A 27,833-nucleotide genomic window follows, 5' to 3' on the forward strand; every position below is an offset into this window, starting at 1 on the left:
GTTTGGAGCCTTGGTTCCTACCATCAGCTAGGTTCCTTACATTTCCTTCATATGATTGTTCCATCTAGGCAGCTTGAACGTCCACAGAATACAGGTCTTAGAGTGTCTGCCTTTTTATATGTTGACTGACTTTACCAGAGAGAACATGGAGCAGCCATGTCTCTTAATGTTTAGGCTTGGAACTGGCATAGCACCTTTAGGCACATTCCATGGTAAAAACAAGTCACAAGTGCAACCTGAATTCATGGGGACATAACCTCTAGAGGGTAGAGTGGCATATGCATACAGGATTAGGAGAAGTTGATGGTTACTATTTCATTTATTATCCCTGCATAGTTTATTAACCCTAAAATGTAGTAGCTAAAATCATCCATTTAAGTTTTCTAGTAATTTTATGGCTTGTAAATTTGGGAAGGAGTCCAATAAACAGTTCTCCATCAAGGGAGATATTTACAAGGTTATAGTCAGATGTAAACTGGGGCCACATTCATTGGTGACTTGACTGAAATGGACACCCAAGATTGGACTCTTGCTTAGTTGGAAGTCAACACTGGCTGTCATTTGTGAGCTCAGCTACCACTGTCAGCTGGAGTATCTCGATGTCAACTCTTCAGCATGGTAGTATCAGGGTACGCACACTTTATGCATGGGTGCTGGATTTCCCCAAACAAACATCCCAAGACAGCCAGGTAGAAGCTGCATGGCCTTTTCAAATGTAGCTTAAAACTAATAGAACATCACTTCCACCATACTGTATAATAGTTATGAGTCTATCCAAAGTCAAGGGGAAAGGTCATAGTGCCCACCTCTCAATGGCCATGTTTTAAAAATACCATAATCAAAATATTTGAATATTATTTTACTCAACTCTTATGACACAGAAACCCAACATCTCACCTGAAATTCTGATAGAAAATAATCTTAAATCATGATGTAAATTAACCTTTTAGGGTTTGAATAAGAAATGAATCATTGCAGAGCTCTAGCATTTGGGTCTCAAGGTTCACATTGCTGAGATGTGAGCTTAAAATGAAAGTGACTTCCAACTTCCAGATCTTGGCCCAGTGGGCCATTCTTGATCTCAAGTATCCTGGTTGGAAGTGTAGGCTATGCCAGGTTGCTTCTTTTTGTACCAGTTTTCTGCTTTGTATGTGTGTTTCCCAAAATGAAAAACATATTTGGTCCTTTGAGAAGCAGTCTTGTCATTATACATCTAATTTCATTGTGCCTGATGATAATGGCTCCATACTCAGCTAGTATAAACTTGCCAAGAAGAAGCCCAAATTGTATCTTTCCTCTCTGTCCCCACTCATCCCAACTGTAATCTCCAGTGCAGACATTGAAACCTTGTGACATGTTGCACAGAAACACTGATCAGACCTGCTAGAGGATGAGCAAACATGGGATCCAGAGACTGGTATCTGGAGGCATTTTGGGGACTGGTATAGAATAGATATAGGGTTAAGAAGATGAAATTTTTCAGGTGTTTTTGACTTTTGTACTGAAGACTCAAGCTTTTGTCCCTTACTCCAGAAAACAACCAGCCCTCTTTAGAAGTATGACCATTTGAAATTTTATGGTAGAATATTGACTTAATTTCATGACTAGGTTACTAAACTGCACAGGATAACTCCTGTTTCCCAAGTTTTATCAGATGCTTGGAGTTCTCCCCTAATAGAGAGGCAAACACAAGGTCAATGGGACCATTTTGCCATAGTAATAAGGCAAGAAAAGTGATCAAGTTGTACAAATTGCTAGACTGAAGAGTGAAGGCCCTTTCACTCCAGTGGAATGGAACAGAAGTATCTGGGTGAGAAAGAGAAGGTGCTATATACTAAGGCAGGGTTTTATTGGTGCTTGAAGACTGATTCTATTTGGTGGTGGGAAAAAGACCACCCTTTAAGTGCCTTCACACAGATGTCAGATTTTCTAGCTAACCATCCCAATTTACCATGCAGCTTGGGGGCTAGACTCTGAAACATGTTTTTTTTTCTAAGCCAATACCAACACTCTTTTCATATGAAGTATCTCATAGGGTTTTGAAGAGAAGAAAGCCCCATTACCTTTCACAAAAGAGGATGCCAGTGGTCTTCTTAGCATGGTCTTCAGAAACTTCATTTAGATGAGATTGCTTTTCCTGGCATTTGAATATTCATAGTCCTTGGTCTATGCTATGAATGCCCTTATGATATGGTTGATTTGCCCCCATATGGACACACAAACTATATTGTTCTTACACGAAGTGTCTATTTTCTTTGTCTTCTGATTATTTATTCTGTACATAATAAAGTAATCTACATGTTATCTCATCTTTGTTGTATTCATGGACAGACAGCCTCCACTATACTCACAAGTAAACATCTCTGCAGCTTACCTCAATCATATTGTATTAACAGTCCTAGCTTTAGTCATGTTTACTATTAGTTTCCTTAAAGGAACCAGTTGATATCTGGATTTAAGCTACAAGTTACACTTGTTGGAGGTGCTACTAGTGATAGTGCTTGTTATGGTGTTATGGTGGAGGATAGTTCTGATTTTTTTTTTCAGATACACAGAGACAGAGAGACAGAGAGAGGGACAGACAGGGGCAGACAGACAGGAAGGGAGAGAGATGAGAAACATCAATTCTTTGTTGCAACACCTTAGTTGTTCATTGATTGCTTTCTCATATGTGCCTTGACTGGGGGGCTACAACAGACTGAGTAACCTCTTGCTCAAGCCAGCGAACTTGGGTCCAAGCTGGTGAGCCTTGCTCAAACCAGATGAGCCTGTGCTCAAGCTAGCGACCTTGGGGTCTCGAACCTGGGTCCTCTGCATCCTAGTCCGATGCTCTACCCACTGCACCACTGCTTGATCAGGCAGTTATGATTTTTGCAGAGAACTTTCCTGGAAATTTTAATGTGGCAGGAAAGCTGAGACAGGATTGACATAAGCATGATGCTTAAGATGTCCCAAGATGAAGAATGACATTGCTCCCCAAACAGGATCTTATTGCTTAAGTAGGGGAATATGGATAAAGCAAATATTATGTGTACACAAGAGGGAGAAGAAAAGAGAGTTTGAATGTGCTGAGTTAAGGAAGTTTGAAAAGACCAAAGAGTTTAAGATTGGCAAATAGGTTCAGTAAAAATGTGTTTTCCCCCTCCTTTTAAGTGGCTTATAAGAGTGTTGAAAGACCATGTGATTTAACAGAAGAGCACTGTCAAAAAAGAGACCCATTTGGTTTCTATCCCATCTCTCCTAGTTCTTATCTAAGCTCCACCACTTACTATGTGACCTCCTGACAAGTTGAATGACTTTGTAGAGCCTCAAATTTGTCATTTGTAAAATGGAAATAACAAAGTCTCAACACTTCCTATGCCTGTTGTGGATATAAAATAAGATAACAATGTTAAGTATTTAGCATGCTTTTAAGTCCATGGTAACTGACTGTTATTGGATATGAACTATCTAAGGACTTTATTTTCTTCCCCTCTACCTTCCCTCCAAAGCTGTCCAAATGTCCACTTCCTTTGAATTCCAGTCATTTAAAGAGAAATTCCTTTTTCTCCAGAGTACTGATACTAATTAGTGGTCTAAACTTAGATTGGATAATCACATTATGTCATCAATTTCCAGATTATTAGATATTATCCACAAGAAAAACAAGCTTAGAGTTCCTCCCAGACCTAGGAAGGAGGCTGCAAATTGAATTTAGAGGGCTGCCAACCTTTAGGTCAGGGCTGGCTGTAAGGAGCAGCCCACTTTCCTAATCTTGAAAGCCACAGCAGGCTCCTGTAATTGGGTTACTGCCTGGAATTCAGTAGCATTAATCCATCTATATAATTTCTTCGCCTGGCTTAATGTCATTAACAAAACTTGATAAAAGAGCAGGTGGGGTAGAGTGGACATTGGGAAACAGATATTGTGCATGGGAGGGGATGCCAAGTTTCCATTGCCTGTCTAGAGCCTATGATCTGAGTAATGGATGGTGTGAGTCCTGCTAGCAGCCACCTCAGTCCCTCAGCAGAGCATGGCTTCTGGATATCAGTGCACTGGGAAAAGGCCATCGTGAAAAGGGTTTCCCAGGACACCACAGGGCTACCTTGTCCCATCTTCTATTTCCTTGGCTCTTTCTCCTCAACCCGCACCCTCCTGTACAATTTCTGAGCAGTTTTCTTTCTAGTTCAAATATTTTAGGACCTTACTTTTGTTTTGTCACCAGAATGCCCAAGGAGACATGTACTTAGCTCAGCACTGGCCCCAGTCCCGCCTGGCTCTGTCTTTCTAGGGTTGGCCATCCTGGGGGGTGGGCACCTTTAATCCCAGTTTGTCAACCTAGGAGGAGGGGCCTACTTGTGGGTGTGGTAGGTGGCAGCCGCTGCTGTCAGTTTCAGTTGGTGACCTAGTGACACTCAGATCCCTTCTCACAGAGAGCCTGGTTATCTCAATTTGGGCAGCTGGCAGTTGGAGGCAAAGAATCGCCGGTTCCCGCATTGAGATTCCACCACTCGCTGTAGTCGGTGGCAAACAGCAGAGTTCTCAAAGTGTAGGTGGCGACCCGCGCAGGCACGGACAGCGTTGCGGGTACCGCAGAAGCTGGAAACCGAGTAGGTAAGAGGGGTAGGGAGCAAGGGATGCGGAGCTCCGATCTTGGTGGCCAACAGAGTGCTCTCCGGCAGTGCCCGTGGGCCCTGCATGCCCCGGAGGAGCCGGGGAACGTCTGGCTGACAGGATTGTCCGGTCTGGCTGGGTTCGCTGGGGGTTTGACAACCAGAGGCTGACGTCGGCGTGTCTCTGCCGAGCTCTCCCTTTACTACAGCCGCCGGTCCGTGGCGTGCAGCCCAGCTCTCTCCGGCCCCCGCCCACCGCGTGCCCACACCTTGCAGTGGATATAGAAGGCGTCGCCGTGTAGAGTAGGCTCTGGTACTTGAGAGTTCTTTGGAAGGAGAGAGCGAGCGAGGGAGCAGGCGAGCTCCTAAGGGGGTCTGGGTGTAGGGAGAGATAGAGAACAGGTAAGGACCATCGGTTCTCGCTCCTCTATCGCGAGCAACTCGGGCTCCCCTTTTGGAAAAATAATAGAAATAAGGATTGGTTAAACAGAAAGGAAGATGCTACCCTCCCTCTCCTCTACATTCTCCGCGATAGAGGATCTGCGCGGTTATGCGGTGTAACAGTCTCACACGTTGCTCATCACATGTTCAAACATTTCCCTTTCAGAGAGGCTCCTTATTTTTAAGTGAATATTTTCGTCTTTGTTTTGATTTTTTTTTAACCTTCATTGGAATTTTATTTTGATTGAGTTGGCGGCCCGCAGCGGCTTAGGAGATGGGGAAAGCAGCCCGCCGGCGCGCGGGGCAGCCCACCCAGGTAACTCCACGCATGGCCCGCGCCCGCTGGGAGAGCGGCCCGCGCAGAGACGGGAGGCCGGCGAAGGCACCGGGCAGTGCTGGCAACCCTTTAGTCGGCTTCGGGATTGCTAGTGCGTCTCTGGGAGGCCAAGCGGGCGAGCGGCTGGAGCAGCGGGCTAGGGGCGCGAAGTGAGCGCCGCGCCGCTTTGTCTCTCCACTTCTCTTTAGCCAGGCCAGCGGCTCTTCCCGACCCGGGCCGCTGAGTCTCGCGACGGCGGCGGCGGCTGCTGCAGCGGCGGCTGCAGCGGCTCCTCCTTCACCCGTTTCTTTTTCTCTCCACTCCCCCACAGGCAGCGGCGGCGGCAACGGTGGGGGAAAAGCGCATCCCGCCCGGAGTCACACCAAGGGGAGCTCGCGGTTGCGACTTGCGGCCCTAAGCACTTTCCCAAGTCCAGCCGCTCGGCGAGGACTTCTGTCTCCTGGGCGAATCTTGTCTAGCAAGCTGGGATCTATGAGTGGAAAGGTGACCAAGCCCAAAGAGGAGAAAGATGCTTCTAAGGGTAAGCCCGCTCTCCGAGTTCGCCTGCTTCCTTTCCCTTGGTTTCTCTTGCCCTCTTCGTGTGCGCTCCACCCTCCATGGTTCCCGGCCTTGCTCCCAGGGAGTAAGCTGCCCCTGACCTTTGCGAATCCTGGCGAGAAAGGAAGGGGGGCAGGGCCTCTGTGTGTGGTGGGGTTGGGTTTGCATCACTCACTTTCCCTCCTTCCTTGTGGAACTGTCGCCCGCGAACGCCTCCAACGTTTTCCACTCCCCTTCTGGACGCACGGTCGTGGCGCTGCGGGTAGCCGAAGCTGCTGCAGTCTGGAGCGCCGGGGACAGCGCTGCCTGCTACCCGCCGGCGTCCTGTCTGTTCGAGTGCATGTGTGTGCGTGTGCCCGAGTGTACATATGTGTGCTGCGCGGGTGCAACATGGTGACATACTAAGGAATCTGCCCCACCGTAATAAACCCAACCTAATAACCACCTTCAACACCTTCTCCCCGCCCCCATTGCAAACAAAGAGACTGGCTAAGATGCGAAAGACCCTCCCCCCACGCTCCTTTCCTTCTCACACCCTCTAACTCTCTAACCCTCTCTCCAGAAAACTGGAGCTTTCAACCTTCCACATGCCGCGTGCAAAAGTGAGCATTGCCGGTGCCCCTGCGCCACCCACGCTGCGCCTCGGTAGCGCAGCCTTGCCAAGACCCGAGAGAACAAAGGCTGTTGTCCCCTTGCCACTAGTGCCCAGCGGCAGCGAGCCTCCGCGGACGGGAAAGTCCCTCCCTCAGTTCTCTGAGGTTCAACCACCTGGCCCGGGGCGCCCAGTCGCCATTCCCAAAGAGTGCGCGTCTCGACCAGGGGCCTCATATCGGAGGGCTGGGGAGGCACAGCAGAGCAGGGCTCAGCCTGCGGAGAACTTAGGAGAAGAAATGGGCGCCCCGCCCCGGTCCCCGTTGGCCGGTCCTAGCTGTTGCCTTGCTGAGAATCCGGCTTAGCTCTGGCAGTAAACGGGAGGGAGCATTCTTGGACATCCGAGTGCAACAGGGAGGCACAGAGAGGGTATATGGTAGAGCAGTGGGGGAAACGGCAAGTGCCTTACGTGCAAGTGTCCAGAATGGCCACAGAGCAGACGCTAGAGTGGACAGGGACCCACGCTGAGTCTGCGCTACAAAAGTGGAGCTGCAGCGGGGGGCAGCTATCCTTAGTGGGGCCCAATTCCTCTCAGCCCTGGGGCCCTCTTCCCTCCCATTCCTTTCCCTGTTCTTTTTTCTCATCTCCTCCTTCTCCCCTCTCCCCATCTTTCAGAGCTTTCTTTCCCGGGAGATTCTACAGCAGCCCCAGCCCACCCCCGCGGAAAGTTGTCTAAGTCTTCAGCTTAGGGCCTTTATTGTTTCTAAAGGGAGCCGGTTCTCTTTCAGCTGAGCAAAGCGTTAAGTAAAGGCTCGGGAAGTTAGTAGGAGATTTAAATCTGGGTCCTAAGGATCAGTGTTGCTTCCAGTCTGGCTCAAGGCTAGAAGTTCAACCCCTTATGCCTCTTCATATCTGCTTCCTGTTTTAGGCTTGGGGGTAATTGAAGCAGTCACTTGTAAAGTAGAAGTGCTACACATTTCCTGAGCTTTCCTAATTGTTGTGTGTCTTAATCAGGCAATTCATATGATAACAGAACATGACTTCAGTTTTTAAAATATTTTGTTTTTCCCTTGATGGCCTGGAAAGGTAAATGCAATTGATGATTTTTGCACCAAATTGATGTAGGCAAGTGATTCTCCTACTAAATCTGGGAGTATTTTAAGTTTGCTTCTGGAACTATGGTTCCGATTTCCATCAGGTGGTTACCTAAGCTTTATTTCAGTCTACCTTTGGGAGGATACTGAAACAAAATTCATTCACAGAAAATGAACTTCTGTTTTAGGGCTATAATTTGTAATTGTCCAGAACTGATTAAATCTGGAAACATTAGAGTAAGTTTCTGTAGCTCAATAATGAAAATTTTACTAGGCATATGTTATAATATGTTCTTATGTTGACTCACCATATTTGAAAATAATTACCTCTCTGTAGGAATTGTGTAATTAACATTTGCAATTATGGTTTGTAATTAGAATATATTAACGTAATTTTATAAGGCAACTTTTAAGAAGGAATTTACTTTCCGGAGGAGATAGGAACCATTTCTGCCTTACGGTTTGTTGTTGATTTTAGATCATTTTCAAAATAATGAATGCCTAATAGTTGTTAGTATTTTTTCCTTTCAAGTATGTTAAAAGTTTTATGTAACTGTCTGATATTTTTAATCAGTGAAGTTTATTGACCATATTCATTTAGAACTTTGGTTATTTATAAATTTCTTATATGTAGCTCATTACATTATTTTCTTTTTTGTATTTTTCTGAAGTAAGAACCAGGCAGGCAGAGAGACAGACTTCCTCATGTGCCCGACCCGGATCCACCCAGCCTGCCCACTAGGGGGCGATGCTCTGCCCATCTGGGCCATTGGTCCTTTGCAACCAGAGCCATTCTAGTGCCTGAGGTGGAGGCCATGGAGCCATCCTCAGTGCCCAGGCCAACTTTGCTCCAATGGAGACTTGGCTATGGGAAGAGAAGAGAGAGACAGAGAGAAAGGAGAGGAGGAAGGGTGGAGAAGCAGGTGGGTGTTTCTCCTGTGTGCCCTGGCCAGAAATCAAACCTGGGACTTCCACATGCCAGGCCGATGCTCTACCACTGAGCAAACCTGCCAGGGCCTCCTTACACACTCTGCACATGACAATAAGATGTAAGATTGACCATTTAACAGATATTTGAATACCCATATATTTGATTTTGAACAATGATGTGACATGATTGAATCAAATCAAATAATTTAATAATATATTGAATGAATTTCATATTTATTTATTTTTATTCATTGAGAAGAGGAGAGGCCGAAAGACAGACTCCAAAATGCCCTGAACCAGATACACCAGAGAAAGCCCACTATGGGGCAATACTCTGTCCATCTGGGCCATTGCTCAGTTGCTCAGCAACCAAGCTTTTCTTAGCGCCTGAGGCAGAGGCCATGGAGCCATCTTGAGCCCCTGGGGCCAACTCACTCCAATGGACCCATGGCTGCAGGAGAAGGAGGAGGAAGAAGAGGAGAAGAGAGAGAGAGAAAAAAAAGAGAGAGGGAGAAAGAAGCAAGAGGGGGAAGGATGGAGAAGGAAGTGTGTATGTGCCCTGACCAGAAATCTAACCCAACACATCCACATGCCAGGCCACGCTCTACCACTGAGCCTACCGCTAGGACTTCATTTTCTGTTTTCCAGAGCCTGCTGCTCACTTAAATTCAGACTCATACTCCATCATTTGGTGTTCCTGCCAACAGCTTATCATAACTTCATAGAGAATTATTGTAGAGTGCAACATTTCTAGAGTTTTTAAACACAGCCAGTAGGTAATTAGTAAATTATGTAGTGCTACTTAATAAAATATGGCTTTTAGAGCATATCAGTTGCCGATTGTCTTTTTAAATGATGTTTTCTTCAACCAACCGAGGTTAAGGCCAGTGATGGACAATGGTCTTTTGGATAACCTTTTCAATTATGTAGCCCACCAAGATAGACTATTGTCTTTGGTGCCGGGATTCTCTTTTGTACTGTTATAATGGCACCTTCTGCAGCAAATCATCTTTTGAGTATTTAGTTAGGCTTAGCGTAAACTTTAATATCGGCAGATCTGCATGTAGTTCAGGGCACTCAGCTCCTGAATAAGAAGACCTATTTCCATTTTAGGGAAGAACAAACCATAATATTTGTTTGTTCAAGCAGATATTCGCTTAGCATTAAATCAGTCTCCTTTAACTTGTCATAAAAGATCTTTTCAGCAGTTCTTTGTTGGAAAAGCACTCAGTTAAGGCTGTGTTTGGTTTACTGCAACTGTGTTTCTGTGACATTTGGAGAATGTGAAGCCTGCTACAGATCAAACCAAATCATTTATAGATTGAGTAAAATTGTTAGACAATGCTTGATTTCAAAACAATCTTAGTTTGTATGTAGCTACCTGTTTGGACTTGAATGTGTTTTTTTTTATATAACCCTTTCCATTGTGCTTAGCCAGAGAGCTGTCACACCTAGGCAAGTTTCAAGGCCACATGGACGGTGAGTTCTCAAGGTGGGACTGCTGGAACCACCATCATGCTGAACTTATGCTTGTTGGCTGCTGAGCAGTGCAGGACAATTCCAGGCATAGTCCAAGAAACCAACCACATGCATAGTTGTTGTCACATGCATTTATGGGCACAGCTCATTTTCTTCTCACTTCCTGGCCTTTTCTAATGACATCTCTAACCATACCTAAGAAAGACAAGGCATTGTGGTCATGCAGCTGGAATGTCACTTCTTGAACATTGAATGTCATTCCAAAAGATCATCTTGGTTTTGGTGGGTTACTGTAATAGAATCCAGCGGGTTTCATTCTCAGGCTTGGGCCAGGTGAAGCAGGTGCTTAGAAGTATTTTAACCACAAGAAATCATAACATTGGTTAAAGTTTTATTAACTTTGCACTCATAATCTACTTATTACTCATGTAGGTACTTATTTTTCACCTTGTAAGTGAGTCATTATGGACCAGTGTTTTGATTGAATGTTATAAGCTCTATATATTCCCCTGGGCTGAAGATGATTATTGCAGTCTTGGTGAGGGGTCAGGGAGATCTGTAATCAGACATGTCAGTGTGTTCTTGAGGATAGGTACATAAGGGTAGTGCACAGTGCCCCCATATACTCTTTAGTATTATTTCTAGTGGTGTGCAGCTTCTTTATTGACAGAGGTTGAAGTTAGAAGGTAGAGCAATTTCTGACAAGGGTTAGGATTACTGTATCCTCTTTTTTACTTAGTACTGCTTCTTCTAAGTCTCTAGTACATTTCAAATCATTAAAAAGGGTGAGGGTGCATCCTTGAACTGGAAATATAGGTGAGGTTGGAGCCTGGATGAGAATTGGAAAGTGAGCTGTGGGGTGACATAAGGGGTTAAGGATTATGCTTATGGTAGGGTAATGTATGATGGCCTTGAGAACAAGATTAGAACTGGAGAGAGAATTGAAATCAGGACTTGAGTGGTAAGCTGAATGGCTGATATGTGAGGATCTGAGTAGGGAGATGAAACTTAACATTCCAGGTCTCTTTCCAATTATTGTTGTTTTATGTTCAAATCAACTCCTCATTCTGGGAATTACAATCAACACAGAACAGCCAGAATGTGTTGCAGCTCTTCAAATATATCCAATAGAAAGGATTTTTAGTGTTTGCTTCATTATGGTTTATATTTTTGAATTTGAGAAATTTGATTGGAATAAAAAATAATTACCAAGATTAAACATCTCAAGGAGAAAAAAATACATGAATTAAAGTACAATTGGTAGAAGAGATCTTACATGTCTGTTATCTCGCTGAATTTAACATAATTTTTGAAGTGTGAAGTTTAGACACATAATATGATTTTAGCAATTAGTAGAGAACACAAACCTCTGCATAAATCATTGTCTGCTATAACTCATTTGTTTCCCTATTCAGAAGACATATCAGCACCAGGATTTCTCAGTACAGGCTGAGGACTGGATTTCAGGCTCATTGTCCTGTGTAATGTAATTCATTTTAGTTCTACTAATTCAAAATTTAACTTATCTATTTGTGATACATCAATTCTACAAACTCACTTGAATCAAATTTCTGACATTTTTAAATGTGGCATTTTATCACTTTGATGAATGCCATATCTTGATAAAACATTTCTTAGGGGTGTGGATTTCGGGGTAAATGCGCTAATTTCCCAAAAAAAGTGAAACAGTGTACAGTTAGTAACCATTATAACCCCCATTCCAGCCAGCAGGTCTGATTTCTGCCTGAATTGGATGGCCATTTGTTTTTCTCTAAAGTGGTATTTGTTCTTCAGGGCATTAAACCTGAAAACATGGGTGTTATATTAGGAAAGAGAGAAGTATTTCATTCTTGAGGCACAATGGAAATGTGAAGGACTGTTTTAATAAGGATCTGGGTTTTGAGAAAGATAAAGTGTAGAGTGTAATTACTGTATGTTAAGATTACTGTAGAGCAATCCTCATACCCTATCTTGCCTCTGCCCTTTGAAGTGACTTTTGGCATTGATTTACAAATGCAAATAGTAGTATGTCACTGGCTGATGACCTTCCCCACATACAAAGGGCAAAGGATAATAGATGACTTTACTTATTCTTTTTAACTATGCTTTCTGCTGGTGTATGTTTTAGTGCTATAGAGCTGGGCTAAGCTGTGTCATTTGCTTGTCCTGCTTGCTGACAGCTTTCTTCAGATACCTCAGGTTTGGCCCAAAGGAATTTTCAGGTGTACATAGCTTTCCTTTTTTTCTGGATATTGTCCGTAGAGTTGGGAAGAAAAAAAAAAACTCTTTCGCTGAAAGGCAGGCCTGGTCAGAGGCCAAATTAGAATAGAGTTAATTAAAAAAATTATATGGACATATTTTCTTTTTTTGGAATTGCAGATTTTACCTAGTAGTAACATGCCCAAATCTTAAGTATGTATCTCAATTTAGACAAATGTTTACATCCATATAATCAGCACCAAAATCAAGTTTCATCACCCCATAAAGTTCTCTCATGTTCATTTCATGTCGTTCCCCTTTTAGAGGCAACTACTCTTTTGATTTCTGTCATGTATTAGTTTTGCCTGTTACTGAATTTAAATAGAATCATGCAGTATGCAATCTTTGTTTCTGCAACCTAGCCACCTCTCCTTTCAGCATACTTCCTTTCCTGGTTGACACGTTTTCTCCTTGCCTTGTCTTCTGGTTTTTTGGAAGACCCTCACCTGCCCCACATTAGGGCACTGAACAGGGTCTTATACTCCCATAAGGAGTATTTGTTGAATTATCTTCAGGTAGGGAATTCCTTTAAGCAGGACTGTTTTATTCATTTAATAACAATAAAAATAATGAAAATAGTTATTATAGTTATTATTATAGCAGCTTCTACATTTTTGAGCGCTCACTATTTACTAGGCATATACAGTGGTACCTTGAGATATGAACAGACCAACATACGATTTTTAAGATACGAGCTGCGACTCAGTCTGTATTTTTGTTCGAGTTCCGAGGAAAATTCCAGAATATGAGTTGTCATTTGGGAAGCTGCCGCTAGTTGGTGTGTTGGCGCACGGGGCCAGTATCAGCAGTTTGATATATGAGTTGACTGACTTATGAGCTCAGTTACAGAACGAATTAAATTTATATCTCAAGCTACCACTGTATTATTTTCTTTACATATATTTCATTTAATCCTCACAATATCAAACAAAGTAGTGATTAATATTTAGGGAATTTAGAATTGAGGAAATCGAAGATTAGAAAGATTATCTAGTTTGTATAAGGTCATATAGTTGGTGGGTTGCAAATTATTAAGACAGTGCTTGGCATTGCAATAATCAGTAAATAATTGTGAAATGCATATATCATACAATATATGTTAATATCAAAACTCTCTTGATCCTATGCTGTGTTCATTTCCAGTTTGATGTCTTGTCAGAAAGCTGTATGATTGAGAAAGGCTCTGTGAGTGACTCACTGTGGCTTAGTTTGATATGCTTAGGGATATTGACATTTTAACTCAGGATTGCCATAGGTGGACTAGGTGGATAACTCCAAAGAATTAATATCAATGGTTGACTTTCTGACAACCAGATAAATTGATGGGGAAGTAATTTTGTTTGGGTCCTAAAAATACTAGTTTTTATGAGTACAGATTATATACTAGGTATTTCACATGAAATATCTCATGAAATTTTCATAACAATCTCTGGAAGACAGACATATATGTACATACTGTTACTGTTCTCATTTGTCAGATGCAAAAACTGAGTGTCAGAGATTGAGGCCAGCGACAGGTCACTTGCCCAGCAAGATGGTGGAGTGTGGGTGTAAGCCAGGTTTCATTGACTTCAAATCCAATTCTAATGCAGTTTGTTATACTGCCTTCCTCTGTAATACAGTTGGTTCTTTCTAATCTAGATTTGCACAAAGACAAAATTACTCCCCATTTGCCAATGTGGAAATGATTAGGAAGAGTGTACCTTTACAAGCATGATTGTTTCAGGGCTGTGGTTTTGGTGCTGCTGAACAAATTTCTTAATATTTTTTGGGTGACTTTTGCATACCAGACACAGTGCTGTGCTTGGGTGTACAGAAATGAAAGAAACCCAGTCTCCTACTTAGAGGTACTTTTTCCTTCCTCTTTGGCCTTGGTCATTGACTTTCTACTTTCCAATGTATGTTGCCCCTCACTTGGCCATTACTGTGACTTTTAAGATTTAAGCATCTGTCAGCCTGAAAATAATAGTACTTTTTTTTAGAACTGTGTCTGAAACTTGATTCACCTGTTCTCAAGATTACACTTTATCTTAATTCACTGCTCTGTAAGACTCCTTATTGTTTATTTTTTTTCCCATTACATGGCATATAGTTTGAGTCTGTCTCTCATCAGAATCATGTTTCATTTCCCTTCTCTGTCTTTCTCTCTCAACCCACCCTGTTTTCCCTCCCTGTCTGCCTTTCTCCTGTTCTTGTCAACGGATATCAGTGGTTTTCTTTAACCAAATGTGGTTTCTTAGGGTATGCTGGCATCATTTGAGGGTTCTCATTTCTGGATTTTCTCCCTTGGTAACTGTATTAACTTTAACAGAAGAACCTTCCCCCTTCCAGGAAAGCATCTTTTCACTACTTATTATGTAACTCATTTGAAATGAGAAAAAAAATGCTAGCTTTATATTTTAAAATATTTATGCTGCCTTTGGTTAGATAATATTTCCCAAAATATATCTTGTTAACAGAGATGCATGCTTTGAATGAGCATATTAATTATAGCTCTCAAAGATGGGAATCACGTAGTTTTTCTGTGCTGCAGAAACTATGTTTAACAGCTATAATTAACTGTGATGGTTCTATTGCATGGTGATAGGTAAGTTTAATAACAAATGTGAAACCCAGCTCTCAAGAATCCCTCAATTTCTACTCTTCTTGAACTGGGGACTAGTAAACAGACTGACTTCTTAAATATTTATCTTGCTGTTAAAAATAGTAGTAAAAAAACTAAAGAAGGCAGACTATATGAAGTCTTGGAATATGCCTGTAGATATTTTCAGAATCTTCTTTCAACCATAACTTTGAAAATATTGTGATTTTATCTGCTTATTTATTTTGCTTCTGATTCTTTATGTGTATACTTGCCTCTCCCTTTAGGGGGGTTACTTAACATGAAGATTACCAAGAGCTCTTGGATTTGTGAGTGATTTTCAGAATTCTGGGAACAATGTGAGCCATTCCTCCCTGAAAACAGAGACAGGCATTCCTCACTGCTCTCACTTAAGGGAGCGTTTGTTTCCTGATGTGGACCGGACCGTAGGTAGCGCTAACCGTCTGGTTAACCAGCGTCCCTCATTCGCTGTGGCTCTGGCAGGCAGGTTTATTACAAACCTCAGTGTACTCATTAGCCTCGTGATGTGGCGACTGCCTAAAAAAGAAACATGGAAAAGTTGTGTCACCAAAGGTGAAACTTGACGAAGAGCCGCTGGGCTCTGGGCATGACAAAGCTCCCTTTCACGTGGTGGCGGTGGTGGCGGCGGCGGGCAGCAAATGGCTTTAACCACTTGCTCCGGATGCCCATGGCCCAACCCACTCGCGTGGGGACGCTGCAAAGTGAGCTGCAGCCAGAGCAGGTGGTGCTGTCAGCTTCAGGGAAAGAAAGGATCCGCACTCAGGTCTAGATGGTGGCGCTAAAATGGTGGCAGCTGGAGGAAGCGCCCCCGCCCCCACCTCGCCATCCTGTTCTCCTTGCTCTGCAAACACTTGACATCTCCCTCGCCCTTCCTCCGCCTCCCGCCCGGCAGACAAGGAAGTCAGGTTCCAATCTGTTGGTTTAGCCAACACAAGAGCTTTGTGTTCTGTCTTCTGGTCAATGCTAATTTGGTGTTAGTGGTGCAAAAACGTGCATTCTGAGCAGACCCGCTCAGGGCTATTTTGAAAATGTGTGATTTTTTTTTATTGCTAATGTTCCACTGTATTGATTTTTTTCAGATTTCAAAATATTGCATGTTTACTGGGGACAATTGGGAAAATTATAAAAGCATAGAGAAAGAAATATCATTGAAGAGTTCCATTCCTAGATTAACTTTCTGAGATTTTCCTTCCAATCTTTTTTTCTCTCTCTTTCTGAATTTTATAATACACTCATATAAGGTTAATTATCTTTAAGTGTATGTGTGGGATTGTATCGTACATACTACAATCTGCCCTATTCTCTTAACAATGAGTTGGAATGTTTTTACATGTCATTAAATAATCTTCAGTAGCATTATTTTCATTGTGTGCAATAGGGGTGGACTTGGAGGTGACAAAGGACAGAAGTGATTTTGTTTTTATGGGTATAATAAGTTTTTCTATACTGTCTTTAGAGCCTTCTCACTGAGCTCCAAAAACATTTGTATTTTACAAATGTACATATACAGATACCTATATTCATGCATAAATCTGTAAACAGAAAAATAAATGTATGTAGACTATATCTACATAAATACACATATACAAATATGTTTAGAATAAATCCTGAAAGAATGGACACCAAAAGAAATCTATGGGTAGTGAGCTTATAGAAGATGGATAGTTTTTATTTTTGTCTTCTATTTTCTCTTCAGTGGATGTGTGTAATGCTATTAATGATATAATAAAAAGTAAACTTCACACCATACCAAAATCTTCTATCATGGCAGCAACATTCTGTCTGGATTTAATATCATTAATTTAATTTGGAGTATAATTTTTATTTTATAATGGGCCACTTCATGTAGAAGTGGCTACATCATTAAAAGCATGGGTTTTAAACACTTGGGTTCATATCTAAGTTCCTCTACTTATTTGCTGTGTGATTTTTGGCAAATAATCTTTCTAAGCCTGTCCACAATGGAGATTGTTATATCTATCTCACAGGCTTTTTTAAAAAATAGAATGAACTAATGTATGGAAAGCATACTTTGCCCTGGATGGATAGTTAGAGCATTGTCCCAAAGTGCAGAGGTTGCCGTTTCAATTCCCAGTTAGGGAACATATAGGAATAGATATTTCTGTTATTTTCCTGTTTTTTCCCTTTCTCTCTCTAAGATCAATGAAATAAACATTGAGAAAAAAAAGAAAACAGCTTGACCAGTGGTGATGCAGTGGATAGAGTATTGACCTGGGACAGTAAAGTCCCAATTTCAAAACCCCAAGGTTACTACTGGCTTGAGCGTGGGCTCATCAACTTTAGTACAGGGGTTGCTGGTTTGAGCTTGGGATCATGGACATGATCCCATAGTCACTGACTTGAGCCCAAAGGTCACTCTCTTGAAGCCCAAGGTAATTGTCTTGAGCCCAAAGTTTGCTAGTTTGAAGCCTAAGGTCGCTGGCTTTAGCAAGGGTTCACTGGCTTGGCTGGAGCCCCTAGGTCAAGGTACATATGAGAAGTAGTCAATGAACAACTAAAGTGCTGCAACTACGAGTTGAAGCTTTCCATCTTTCTCTCTCTAAACAAAAAGAAAATATTTACAATTCAATCAGTGGTGATATTGATAATATTAAAATTGTAGTGATTTTTATATAGATTATTCATGTTAGAACATTCTCTTTAGAGAGCTTATTGACCATAGAAACAAATGAGTAGATTCACATTTCTGTCTGACAGTCATACACTAATTTAATGGATTTTGTTATATGATTTCATGTATTAATTCATCTATTAATTTACTCAATAAATATTTATGTGCCAGCTACTGTGCCATACACTGAGGGTACAAGAATGTGCAGAATATATAATCATCACTATTTTGCAAGTTATTTAGGGGAACCAGGCTTTCAGAGCACAAAGCACTGTATGTAGGTTGATTGTCAAGCAGTGAGTGACCTGGTATCTATCATGGCCATTGGGGCTCTACCCAAGCCAAACTACCAAGGAGGCAGCCTAGATGAACTTTACATGGGTTATTACTTACCTTTGGCCCAGGGAACACAAGATCTGAGTTCCTGAACCTGCTTGGGCATCTGCAGCATCTCCTAGCACATACATACCCCACCATGAGAATTTGATTATGTAGATATCGCTGTGAGGCTTATGGACCCATATTTTTAATTAATCTCCTCAAGTGATTCTAAAGCTCAGTCAGTTTAGGAACTTACTGCTCCTGAGCAATATTTCTCAAGTTTGCCTGAAGTTAAGTACTATCTGTAGGTTTTGTTTAAAAATCAAAAAGGGGGAGGTCATCCCCCTTACATGCTGAATCAGAAAATTAGGAGGATAGTTTGCTAACCTGAATTATAAACAAGTGCCTGGGTGAGTCTTATTATCCAGTAAGTTAAGGAACTGCCCTACAGACATCAAAGAGCCTATAAAAATTATGTGTAAATGTATGTTTTTCTGGTGAATGGTGTCTATAGCTTTCAACAAATTATAAATTGTTCAATATCTCCAAAAATATGAAGTGAAGCCCTGAGGTCTATGTCCAGCATTATTATCAATGAACTGTGTGCTTTGGGTCTTAAATTTTCTGATAGGTTGAAGTAACTCATCTCCAGTGCCCCCAGCCCAGCTCATCTTCCACATATAAATATTATGTTTGGAAGTCTCTCTCTCTCTCTCTCTCTCTCTCTCTTTTGCTCCTTTTTTTCTCTCTTCTTGCCAGTCTTTTATTCTTCTTCTTGCTGCCTTCTCTTTAGGAGAAAATGGGGAAGGAAGAGAATTCAAAGCCTGGGCCCTTCCAAGGAAGGCAGCGTTTGGAGGCAGCCTTGAGGATGCCATCCAAGGCTGGCAATTTCAGCACAGCTGTTAGATGGCAAAGGTCAATGCACAAATATTTTGAACCTTCTGGTGGTTTGAACCTCAATGGATCTTAATTTTTAAGACATTTAAAATTTTTCATTTATTTGTTTTAGTGAGAGAGGGAGAAGGCGAGAAAGAGAGAGAGAGAGAAAGAGAGAAAGAGAAAAAGAGAGAGGAACATTGATCTATTCCTGTATGTGGCCTGACCAGGAATTGAACTGGCAAACTCTGCATTTTGGGACAACGCTCTAACCAACCTATCTATCCAGATAGGCTCAATGGGTTTTGATGTGGTGAGATGAGGTAGTGAGAGTGGAATGTCTACGATATCCTTTTGCTGGTTCAGACCTGGTGGACAAGGGAATTCTTCTTGAACACCACTTTCCTACCTGTATCTATTGGGGAGAATAGGAGTTTAAGGTTTGGACCAAGCCTAGGTACACCCCTACCTCTTCTCATACTCCAGGCACCAAGCAATCTTCCTATAACTGGTTCTTGACCAATCGAGTGCATTGATCTATTACTGCTAGTTACTTTGAGTTATAAATGGTTTTTATTTCCCCTGTGCTATTGGGGTTCAGGCTGCATAGAATGACCTGATTTGTATCTCAAGAGCTTTGAGAGTTTGACAGATTTCACCACTGAAAACACAACTGACTTTCTCTCTCCATTCCACTGGACATAAAAGCAACCTTTGAATTGATGGAACAAAAAGCATATCTTTAAAGGGCAGCATGCACAGAACAGGAGGAAAGGGAAGTAAGACAGTTCATCTACTTTTTCTGAGTCCATTGTTTCCTGACAAGTGACAAAACTGAATACCTTGAAACGTCTTGTATTGATTTTTAGTGCAGAGGCATCTTCTTAGAACTTGAAAAACTCGATAGAAGGTAATAAACTTGTTCCCCTGCCTTTGAGTTAGAAGTTGAGTTCCTTAGTTTCTACTGCAGGAGAAAATGAGAGAGTTGCCCTTCTAAGAGTGCAATTTTAGCCAGATTGCATCGTGACCATGTTGTATACAGGTGAGACTCAGTTTATGAAAGCCTTAGACATACAAATCAGGCTCAACTAGTGAATGGTAGAAGATAGCTACAGTATTGAAGGACTTATTGTTTTATTACAAGTTTTTCTTTTAATAGGTTTTTGGGAATCAAGAATTACTTGATTAAAAATAAAGAAATAAAAGCCAAACCTACAAGGCTTCTTGTGGGAGTATGTGGGTTTTCTGCAAATTCTAATTATAAGGTATTTTTCAGTGGCTGTTTGTGCTTCCAAGATTCTTTTTAAAAATATTAAATTTATCTTTATTTTTATTGTGGCAAAATATATAACATAGCGTTTAAGAGTTTAATGATTTTAAGTGTACAGTTCTGTCACATTACATATACACATTGTTCTGTAACCATTACTACCATGCTTCGCAGGTTCCTAATCAGATGTTAATCAGAGGCTGAAAGAGATCATAATAACCATTGTACCAACTTTCCAATTGCACAGAAGAGGGAATCAAGCTTACAGAGAGGCAGTTTATTGCTCAGTATTAGAGCAATTTATTGGCAGGGGCCTAGCCCAGTGCATTTCCATGTCACCACACTGATAGTCTCAGACAAGTGGCCACATCTACTTTACTGATAGAAGAATCAAGGATTGATGTAAATATTTAGGATGTTTCTTTGATTTTTTTTCTTCTTTATCTAGTAAGCAATAAATTGTTATGAACCAGAAAGCCCTTCAGACACCACCTAGTCCAAAATCCTAATATAAAATATTGTCTCCACTTGCTATTTCTTTTCCTTTTCCTTTTCCTTCTTTTTCCAAGTTAGAGGAGGGGAAATACAGTGACAGACTCCTGCATTTGTCCCAACTTTATCCACTGGCCAACCCCCATCTGGGTCCCGTGCTCTGCCCATCTGGAGCCATGCTTACCAATGAGCTACCTGAGGTGGAGGCTCCATGGGGCCAACATCTGGAGCTGATGCGCTTGAACCAATCAAGCCATGGGTACAGGCAGGGAAGAGAGAGAGACAGAGAGAGAGAGAGAGGGAGAGGAGGGGGTGGTAAAGGTTCATAACAATGTATTATGTTATGTATCATGTATCATTATATAATGTACCATGTGTCATTATAATGTGATTCTTTAAAAATTGTCTTATTTTACCTGATTAGGTGGTGGTGCAGTGGATAGAGCATAAAACTAGGATGCAGAGGACCCAGGTTTAAAATCCTGAGATTGCGTGCTTGAGCACGGGCTCATCCGGCTTGAGCATGGGCTCACCAGCTTGAGCACAGGGTTGCTGGCTTGAGCCCAAGGTCTCTGGCTTGACCAAAGGGTCACTTGCTCTGCTGTATCATCACCCTCACCCCCAGGTCGAGGCACATATGAGAAAGCAATCAGTGAACAACTTAGGTGCTGCAAGGAAGAATTGATACTTCTCATCTCCCTTCCTGTCTGTCTGTCCCTATCTATCCCTTTCTGACTCTCTGTCTCTGTCAAAACAATTTAAAAAATTAACATATATAGATATATTTCTATATATGTTATACGGTAAAATACATAACATAAAATTTACCATCTTAACCATTTTTAAGTGTATGATTCCAGTCTCCTGGACTTTTTCATCTTGCAAAACTGAAACTGTTTATCCATTAAACAAGTCCCTATTCTCTCCATGCAGTCACTGGCAACCCATTCTACTTTCTGTTTCTTTGAATTTGATTACTTTAGATACCTCATATAAATGAAACCATACAGCATTTATATTTTTTGACTGGCTTATTTCACTTAATCTAGTATGCTCAAGGTTCATCCATGTTGTAGCATGTACCAGAATTTCCTTCCTTTTAAAGGCTGAATGATATTTTCTTGCATGTTGTATTAAGGTTCTCTAGTGAAACAGACTGTACCTACTTATATCTATATAGATAGCTATAGATATATAGATAAATAGATAGATAGATAGATAGATAGATAGATAATAGAGATCGATAGACAGAGATAGATAACAGATACATAAGAGGAGATTTATTATAAGAATTGGCTTACATGATTATTGAGGTAGAGAGAAATCCCATGATCTGTTGTCTGCAAGCAGGAGGACCAGAATGCTGATATATAATTAGGTTCAAGTATGAATGTCTGAGAACCAGAATAGCTGATGGTATAATTCTCAGGTGGAAGTCAAAGGTCTGAGAAGGAGGGCTCATATAAGCTCCAAAGTCCAAAGGTCCTTAACCTGGAGCTAAATATCTGAGGGCAGGAGAAGACTGATATTGTAGCTGAAGAAAAGAAAAATAAATTGTTCTTCTCCCACCTTTTTGTTCTATTGGGGCCCTCAGTGGAGTGGATGATGCCTGCTCATATTAGTGAGAATGATTTTCATTCATCCTACTGTCTCAAATCCTAATCTGTTCCAAAAATACCTTATAGGCACATCCATAAAAATGTTATCTGGGCATTCCTTAGCCCAGCCAAATCGACACATGATATTAACCATTACACACACACACACACACACACACACACACACACACACACACACCACATTTATTTTATTCATTCATTTGTTGACAGATATTTGGGTTGCTTCAACCTTTAGGCTGTTTTGAATAACGCTGCTATAAACATGAGTATTGATTTTTTTTAATTGATGGCATAAGTTGTCTTGAGTAATCAGTTTGTTTCCTCAGTCTTTAGTCCTAGGTAATCAAAATAACATGGTGAATAAAGTGAAAGAAAAGCCCAAGTCATCAAGGACCTGAAGTAATGAGTTAATCCAATGACTTGCAAGTTTGATAACTGTGAGAAAAGTGAATAGGCTTTTCTTGGTCCTCTTAGATCCATTTATTGTTTGTGGTGTTTTTTATACAATGATGTATTTTGTAAAAATAATTTGGTTCCTCTGGGATAGCTTTTAAGATTCTTTATCTCTGCATTTGGAATGGCTTGTGCCTTCCTGTACCCTTTGCAATTTATTTCCATTTCCTTTTTGCTTTGTATGTCTCCCTCATTATACTGTAAACTTCTTGAACCTGTCATTCATCTCTGGATTCCCAGTACCTAAGACAGAACCCATAAAGCAAATGCAATAAATGCTTGTTTGAATAGAAATTTTGCTCAATCTGTCATTTGGAAAAATTTAACTTCCCATTTACTCTCAGAACATTTTTATTTGTTTTCCTCTGTTTCTTTTATCTGTGAGACATGGCTTACATTCAGGAGCACAAATTAGGTTTAAATATGTGGCAATTAAGTTTTTGTTCTCAATCCTTTGTGGGGAGTGGAAGAAACATTTGCTGAATTCTTGGCATCAAATAGAGGAAATATCCAAGCCTCAGCTTGAGTTTTAATTTTTGTAAGTATCTCTGATCATCCCCACTGTGCATTCTCCCCTCCCAGCCACCTCTGAAGGTGGTTTGCACACATATCGTGTGTGGCTTTTGATTGTACAGCTAGTGCTGTCAGTGAGATCTGTATCAGGGCACAGATTGTCGGCCTTACATGTTAGCTCTTAAGCCTTCTTTTTCATGCTCCCCTGACATCTTCTGAAATCTCCATAACATCTTTATATTTCCATAAGTAGAAATCTCCCAAAGTTGACTCTGCTTTTTAATAAAGGCCCTAGTAATGTATAATATATTTTGTTTCTCATTGGTGAGCAGAGAACATGAAGATACATTTATTTTCAGGTCATAGGCAACACATGCCTGAGAATCTAGACAGTATTCATTCAAAAGGCACTAGCACTTGCTTAGAGCATTATCCAGATACAGATTGAAGGTTTGATCCCTAGTCAAGGCACATACAAGAGTCAAACAATGATAAAAGAAAACAAAATAATCAACCAATTAATGTATAAATAAGTTAAACAACAAATTCATGTATCTCTCTCTCTCTTCCCCTCTCTTCCTCCATCTTTCCCTTCCCTTGCTCTAAAATAAATAAATAAATTTTTTTTTGTTTAAAAAGAGCACTAACCATATGGTAGACTCAGTGTCAGACAGTGAGAAAGCACTGGTGAAGAAGAGTCCCTAGACTTGCTCCCAGGGAGTTTACAGTAAGTTAAATAGATAAGGAATCAGTACTCTAACCTAGAGGATAGAATGTTAAGGAAACTCATAGGAAAAGGAACTGACCTAGTAGGGTGGTAATAATAATGCGAACATTAACCTGATACATAAAGGATGAGCAAGAGGTTACCAATTGATGAGAAGGGAGAGGAGTGTCCTGGAAAATGGGAGATAAGTGAGAACATGGCTTATTTAGAGAACTGAAGGAAGTTCAAAATTCCTAGAGGAGTGAGTCACCAATGTTCATGGACAATTCTTGCAGATGTTGGATTATGTCACTCACATTTCAGTGAATGTTCTCATTTGTTCCAATTTTTAAGAAGGAATATCTAAAATAACATTTCTTCATGCATTAATAAGCAGGTTCCTTGATTGGAGGAAATATATGAAGAGACAAACTACACAGTGTTAGATCAGGCTCAACGGTTAACTTATGTACATGTTTGTATGCTGACTGTGAACAGAACCATGGGATACTATCTTTTTAAATGAATAGAACTCATTAGATTTTAAATAGAAGCCTTTTTGTTTTCTGTTGTTGTTGTCAGTGTTGTTTATTTTTTGCTTCTAAAATCAGAGGCCTTGAAAGTTTGTCAGTTGTGTGCTCCATGATGAGAACTCCATATATGGGTAGTATGATTTTTTAAAATTGGTAACAGGAGTAAGAGGTAACTTCTTAGCTATTTAGAATGTGAATTGTTTAGCAGTCAGACATAACCAGTACAGAAAGCAGTCTAATCATCTTTATTGGTACACAAGTGCATGTTAGTGCTATGCCTAGTATTAATAGGTCATGAATTTTTATTAAGTCAAAAAGACCATTGATATTTAACAGATAATATCAGGTAGGACACAATTTTTTTTCCCAACTCCAAGTTACATCACTCATGTTAGCTCTTAGTTTTGACTTCAACATTGCATAAAAGTAAATGTGCTTTCACAAATATTGTCCCCACATTGCCACATAGAAATTTTAGTATAGTTCCATTCATATCATGCATTCATTCATTGAACAAGCATTGTGTGTCAGGCTTGATTTTCAGTACTAGTTATACAAAAGTGAACAAACTGTGGATGGTGCCTGACCTCATGGGGCTCTCACAGTCTTAGAGGAGAAGATAGGCATAGAAATACTCAGTTGGGTAAAGCAAAGTGTGAGCGACACTGTAATAGGAGAGTCCTGCTGTGCAAGCCCAGAGGGGAGGGATAGCTCAGCTTTTGAAGCATCAAGAAGGGTTCCTGAGGAGAGCTGTTTCACTGGGATCAGAAAAGTGAGGTAAGGGCTGGCCTGGCAAAAAGAAAGGGAAGGAGAATGTTAAACACAGGGAACAGCACATCTTAAGACAAATAAACAAATAAATAAATAAATAAATAAATAAATAAATAAATAAATAAATGGAGTGACGGAGGGGAGAAAGGGAGAGTGAGGGAGAGGGATTGCAAATATAAATGTAAATACTCATGGCTCGAAGAGGCATGAGATGCACCTGGAGAGGTAGGCAGGGGGCAGCACACTAAGACATTGAGGGCTTTGTCTATAAGAGTGAGGAGTTTGAATTTCATTTTCAATACATTGGAAAGCTTTTGGGGGTTTGCATGGTGGGGGTCCTGTGATCTGATGCATGGTGGGTTTTTTTTTGGTTGTTGTTTTGTTTTTGTTTTTGAGAGAAAGAGGGAGAGATAGAGATAGAGAATTATTTGATTCTTAGAAGTATACAAACTATTTTTTCTATTGCAGCCACATAATATTGCATGTACTAAATTGGTCTGTACTATGTATACACCTTAATATGCAATCTAAAAATTTCTTATGTATTGTCTGAAACTAGGAGGCAGTTAACAAGTAGGTGGATCAGTCTTTCCTCAGGACAGGAAAGGTGCATGTGAAAGCAATATTGAACTTCTTCATCAATTAGTGAGTCACAGTCATGGTGAGGAGAGCTTCTCTTTAAATATCTGTTATGGATTAAAGACAGGACTAGTTTATATATATAATTTCTCTTTCAACAGTGCTCTAACTGTTGGCAATTGCAGGTATATAGATAAGAAGACCCACTGGTACGGGACGAACAGAGCTCCGATCCTGCAGTGTGGAGACCACAATCCCAGAGTGAATAAATGTTGCTTCAACCTTTCTTGAACAAGATCTGATATTTGAACTTTGGTGCTATATGCCTGATGATTGTGTACAAATAGATAGTGTTGAAGTGGATCTGTGCTAGAACAAGGAACTGATGTAATTGGGAAGAGGCTGCAGATTGAACTTCCCCTCTTGTCTTCATTTAAGTGTTCATTTGTTATATAAGGATTTGAGTGGGATGGGGGTTGGGAGGAGGGAACTGTATGTACGTATGGGAAGAAGACAGGAATTGAGTGCCCTTTGGTGAGTCCTTTTGTGTCAATGTGTCTCAGTTTTGTGAATCTATACACAATGATAGTAATATTTTCAACTACCTACCAAAGCTTATTGAAGAATAAAACAAGATATGGTATGTGAAAACATTTGGTGTAGCACTATACATGTAAGTTTTAATTTATATGTGGATAGATATGCTTTGCTCTAGAACAGTGTTTCCCAACGTGGGGCCCACACCCCACAGGGGGGCAATTCCATAGTTAAGGGGGCAATTTGAAAATGGACTCACACGACTTTAACTCTTTCGCCCCAGGCCATTTAAATGCGATGCTAGATATCGGTGCCAAATTTAACAAAAAATGCAATTCTTAAATAATTGCGGTAAATAATTATTAAGTATAATTTCATTTGATGAGACGAAAATATCAACTGGGTGATTGGCATCGTCAAGTAAACTTCGCCCTGGGTTTACCACGGAGCGTGTCGTCTGCCGCGGGGAACCCCGAACGTTTTAAAAACTCGCTAAACAACGCAGTTATTCTCACCTAATTGGCCCATTGCAACTTCTGTAGTGTTTCACATCATTCAGTTGGTGTTAATTTGAAATAAGTGTCATTCAAAACAGTTGTAAAAGCTCATTGATTTAATAAATATATATATATTGCATAGATATAATTGGTAAGTATTTGATTTTATTTTTATCAGTATTAAACTCTTTATTAAGTACTTCTTGCATCAGGGCTAGAAAGCAATAATATTTTATAAATATTATTGGGGCTATAATAGTGCATGCATGACAATTTTAATTTTAGAAGCATAACTTTCCAGAAAATTTTGTCAAGTGGAAAAAATATAGATACCTTTTGATTTGCGGTGGTGGTGTAGTCAATGTGTTAGATACATTTAAATAAATATGAATTTTTAGTATACATTTACTCTATGTCACATTGAATATATTTTAACACATATTTTAATATTAGTTTTTAGTTGATCTTATTTTTATTATAGCCCATAGTAAAATGAATGGTGCAAGCAAGAAAAAAACTCATCAATATTCGGAGGAATATTTAAAATTTGGGTTCATACCCGCTGTTCACGATGAGCGAATTCCTTTTTGTCTTTTATGCCAGCAATGCTTGACCAACGAATCAATGAAATGAGGTCATCTTGAGGTGCATTTGAAGGCGAAACATAGTGCTCATATTAATTCAGATTTGAGTTACTTTAAAACTTTAAAGAAAAATTTTGAAAAAAGAACAACATTAAAGTCTCTATTTACTGCTCATACTTCAACTAATAATCGTGTTCTTGAGGCTAGTTATCAAATTTCTTTATTCATCGCTAAAACTGGAGAAAATCACACTATAGGAGAGAATTTAATAAAACTGTCAACATCAGCATTTCTTAAAACGGTTCTTGTAAAAGATGACAAAGATGTAAAAGCTATGCCACTCAGTAACAATTCTGTTAGCAGAAGAATAGACGAAATGAGTGAGGATATTGAAAAACAACTTATTGAAAAGCTGAAAACAAGAAAATTCTCCTTGCAAATGAATGAATCAACCTTGAGAGACAGTGAGGCAGTATTAATAACTTACATAAGATATTGATAAAGGACATTTTGCTGAAGAAATGTTGTTCCGTAAAAGATTAGAAAGCACCACTACCTCCAAAGATA

At 40.5% G+C, this 27,833-nt stretch overlaps 1 protein-coding gene across 5 annotated transcripts in view; it reads left to right on the forward strand.

Annotated features, from left to right (window-relative positions):
- FGF13 (fibroblast growth factor 13) overlaps positions 1 to 27,833 on the forward strand; it is a 767,088-nt gene that overhangs the window by 21,816 nt on the left and 717,439 nt on the right. For 2 of the 5 annotated variants that reach the window (XM_066249774.1, XM_066249779.1), the window contains exons 1-2: positions 4,395 to 4,593; positions 5,681 to 5,890. In XM_066249774.1, the coding sequence (XP_066105871.1) occupies positions 5,842 to 5,890 (49 nt within the window). In that variant the 5' untranslated portion in view covers positions 4,395 to 4,593; positions 5,681 to 5,841. Of the gene's footprint in view, positions 1 to 4,394; positions 4,594 to 4,954; positions 4,995 to 5,680; positions 5,891 to 27,833 lie in introns of those variants that run through there. The other 3 variants (XM_066249776.1, XM_066249775.1, XM_066249778.1) reach the window with 3 other exon arrangements.

Source organism: Saccopteryx bilineata, chromosome X (assembly GCF_036850765.1).
Source record: "Saccopteryx bilineata isolate mSacBil1 chromosome X, mSacBil1_pri_phased_curated, whole genome shotgun sequence".
In the NCBI taxonomy this organism is placed as follows: domain Eukaryota; kingdom Metazoa; phylum Chordata; class Mammalia; order Chiroptera; family Emballonuridae; genus Saccopteryx; species Saccopteryx bilineata.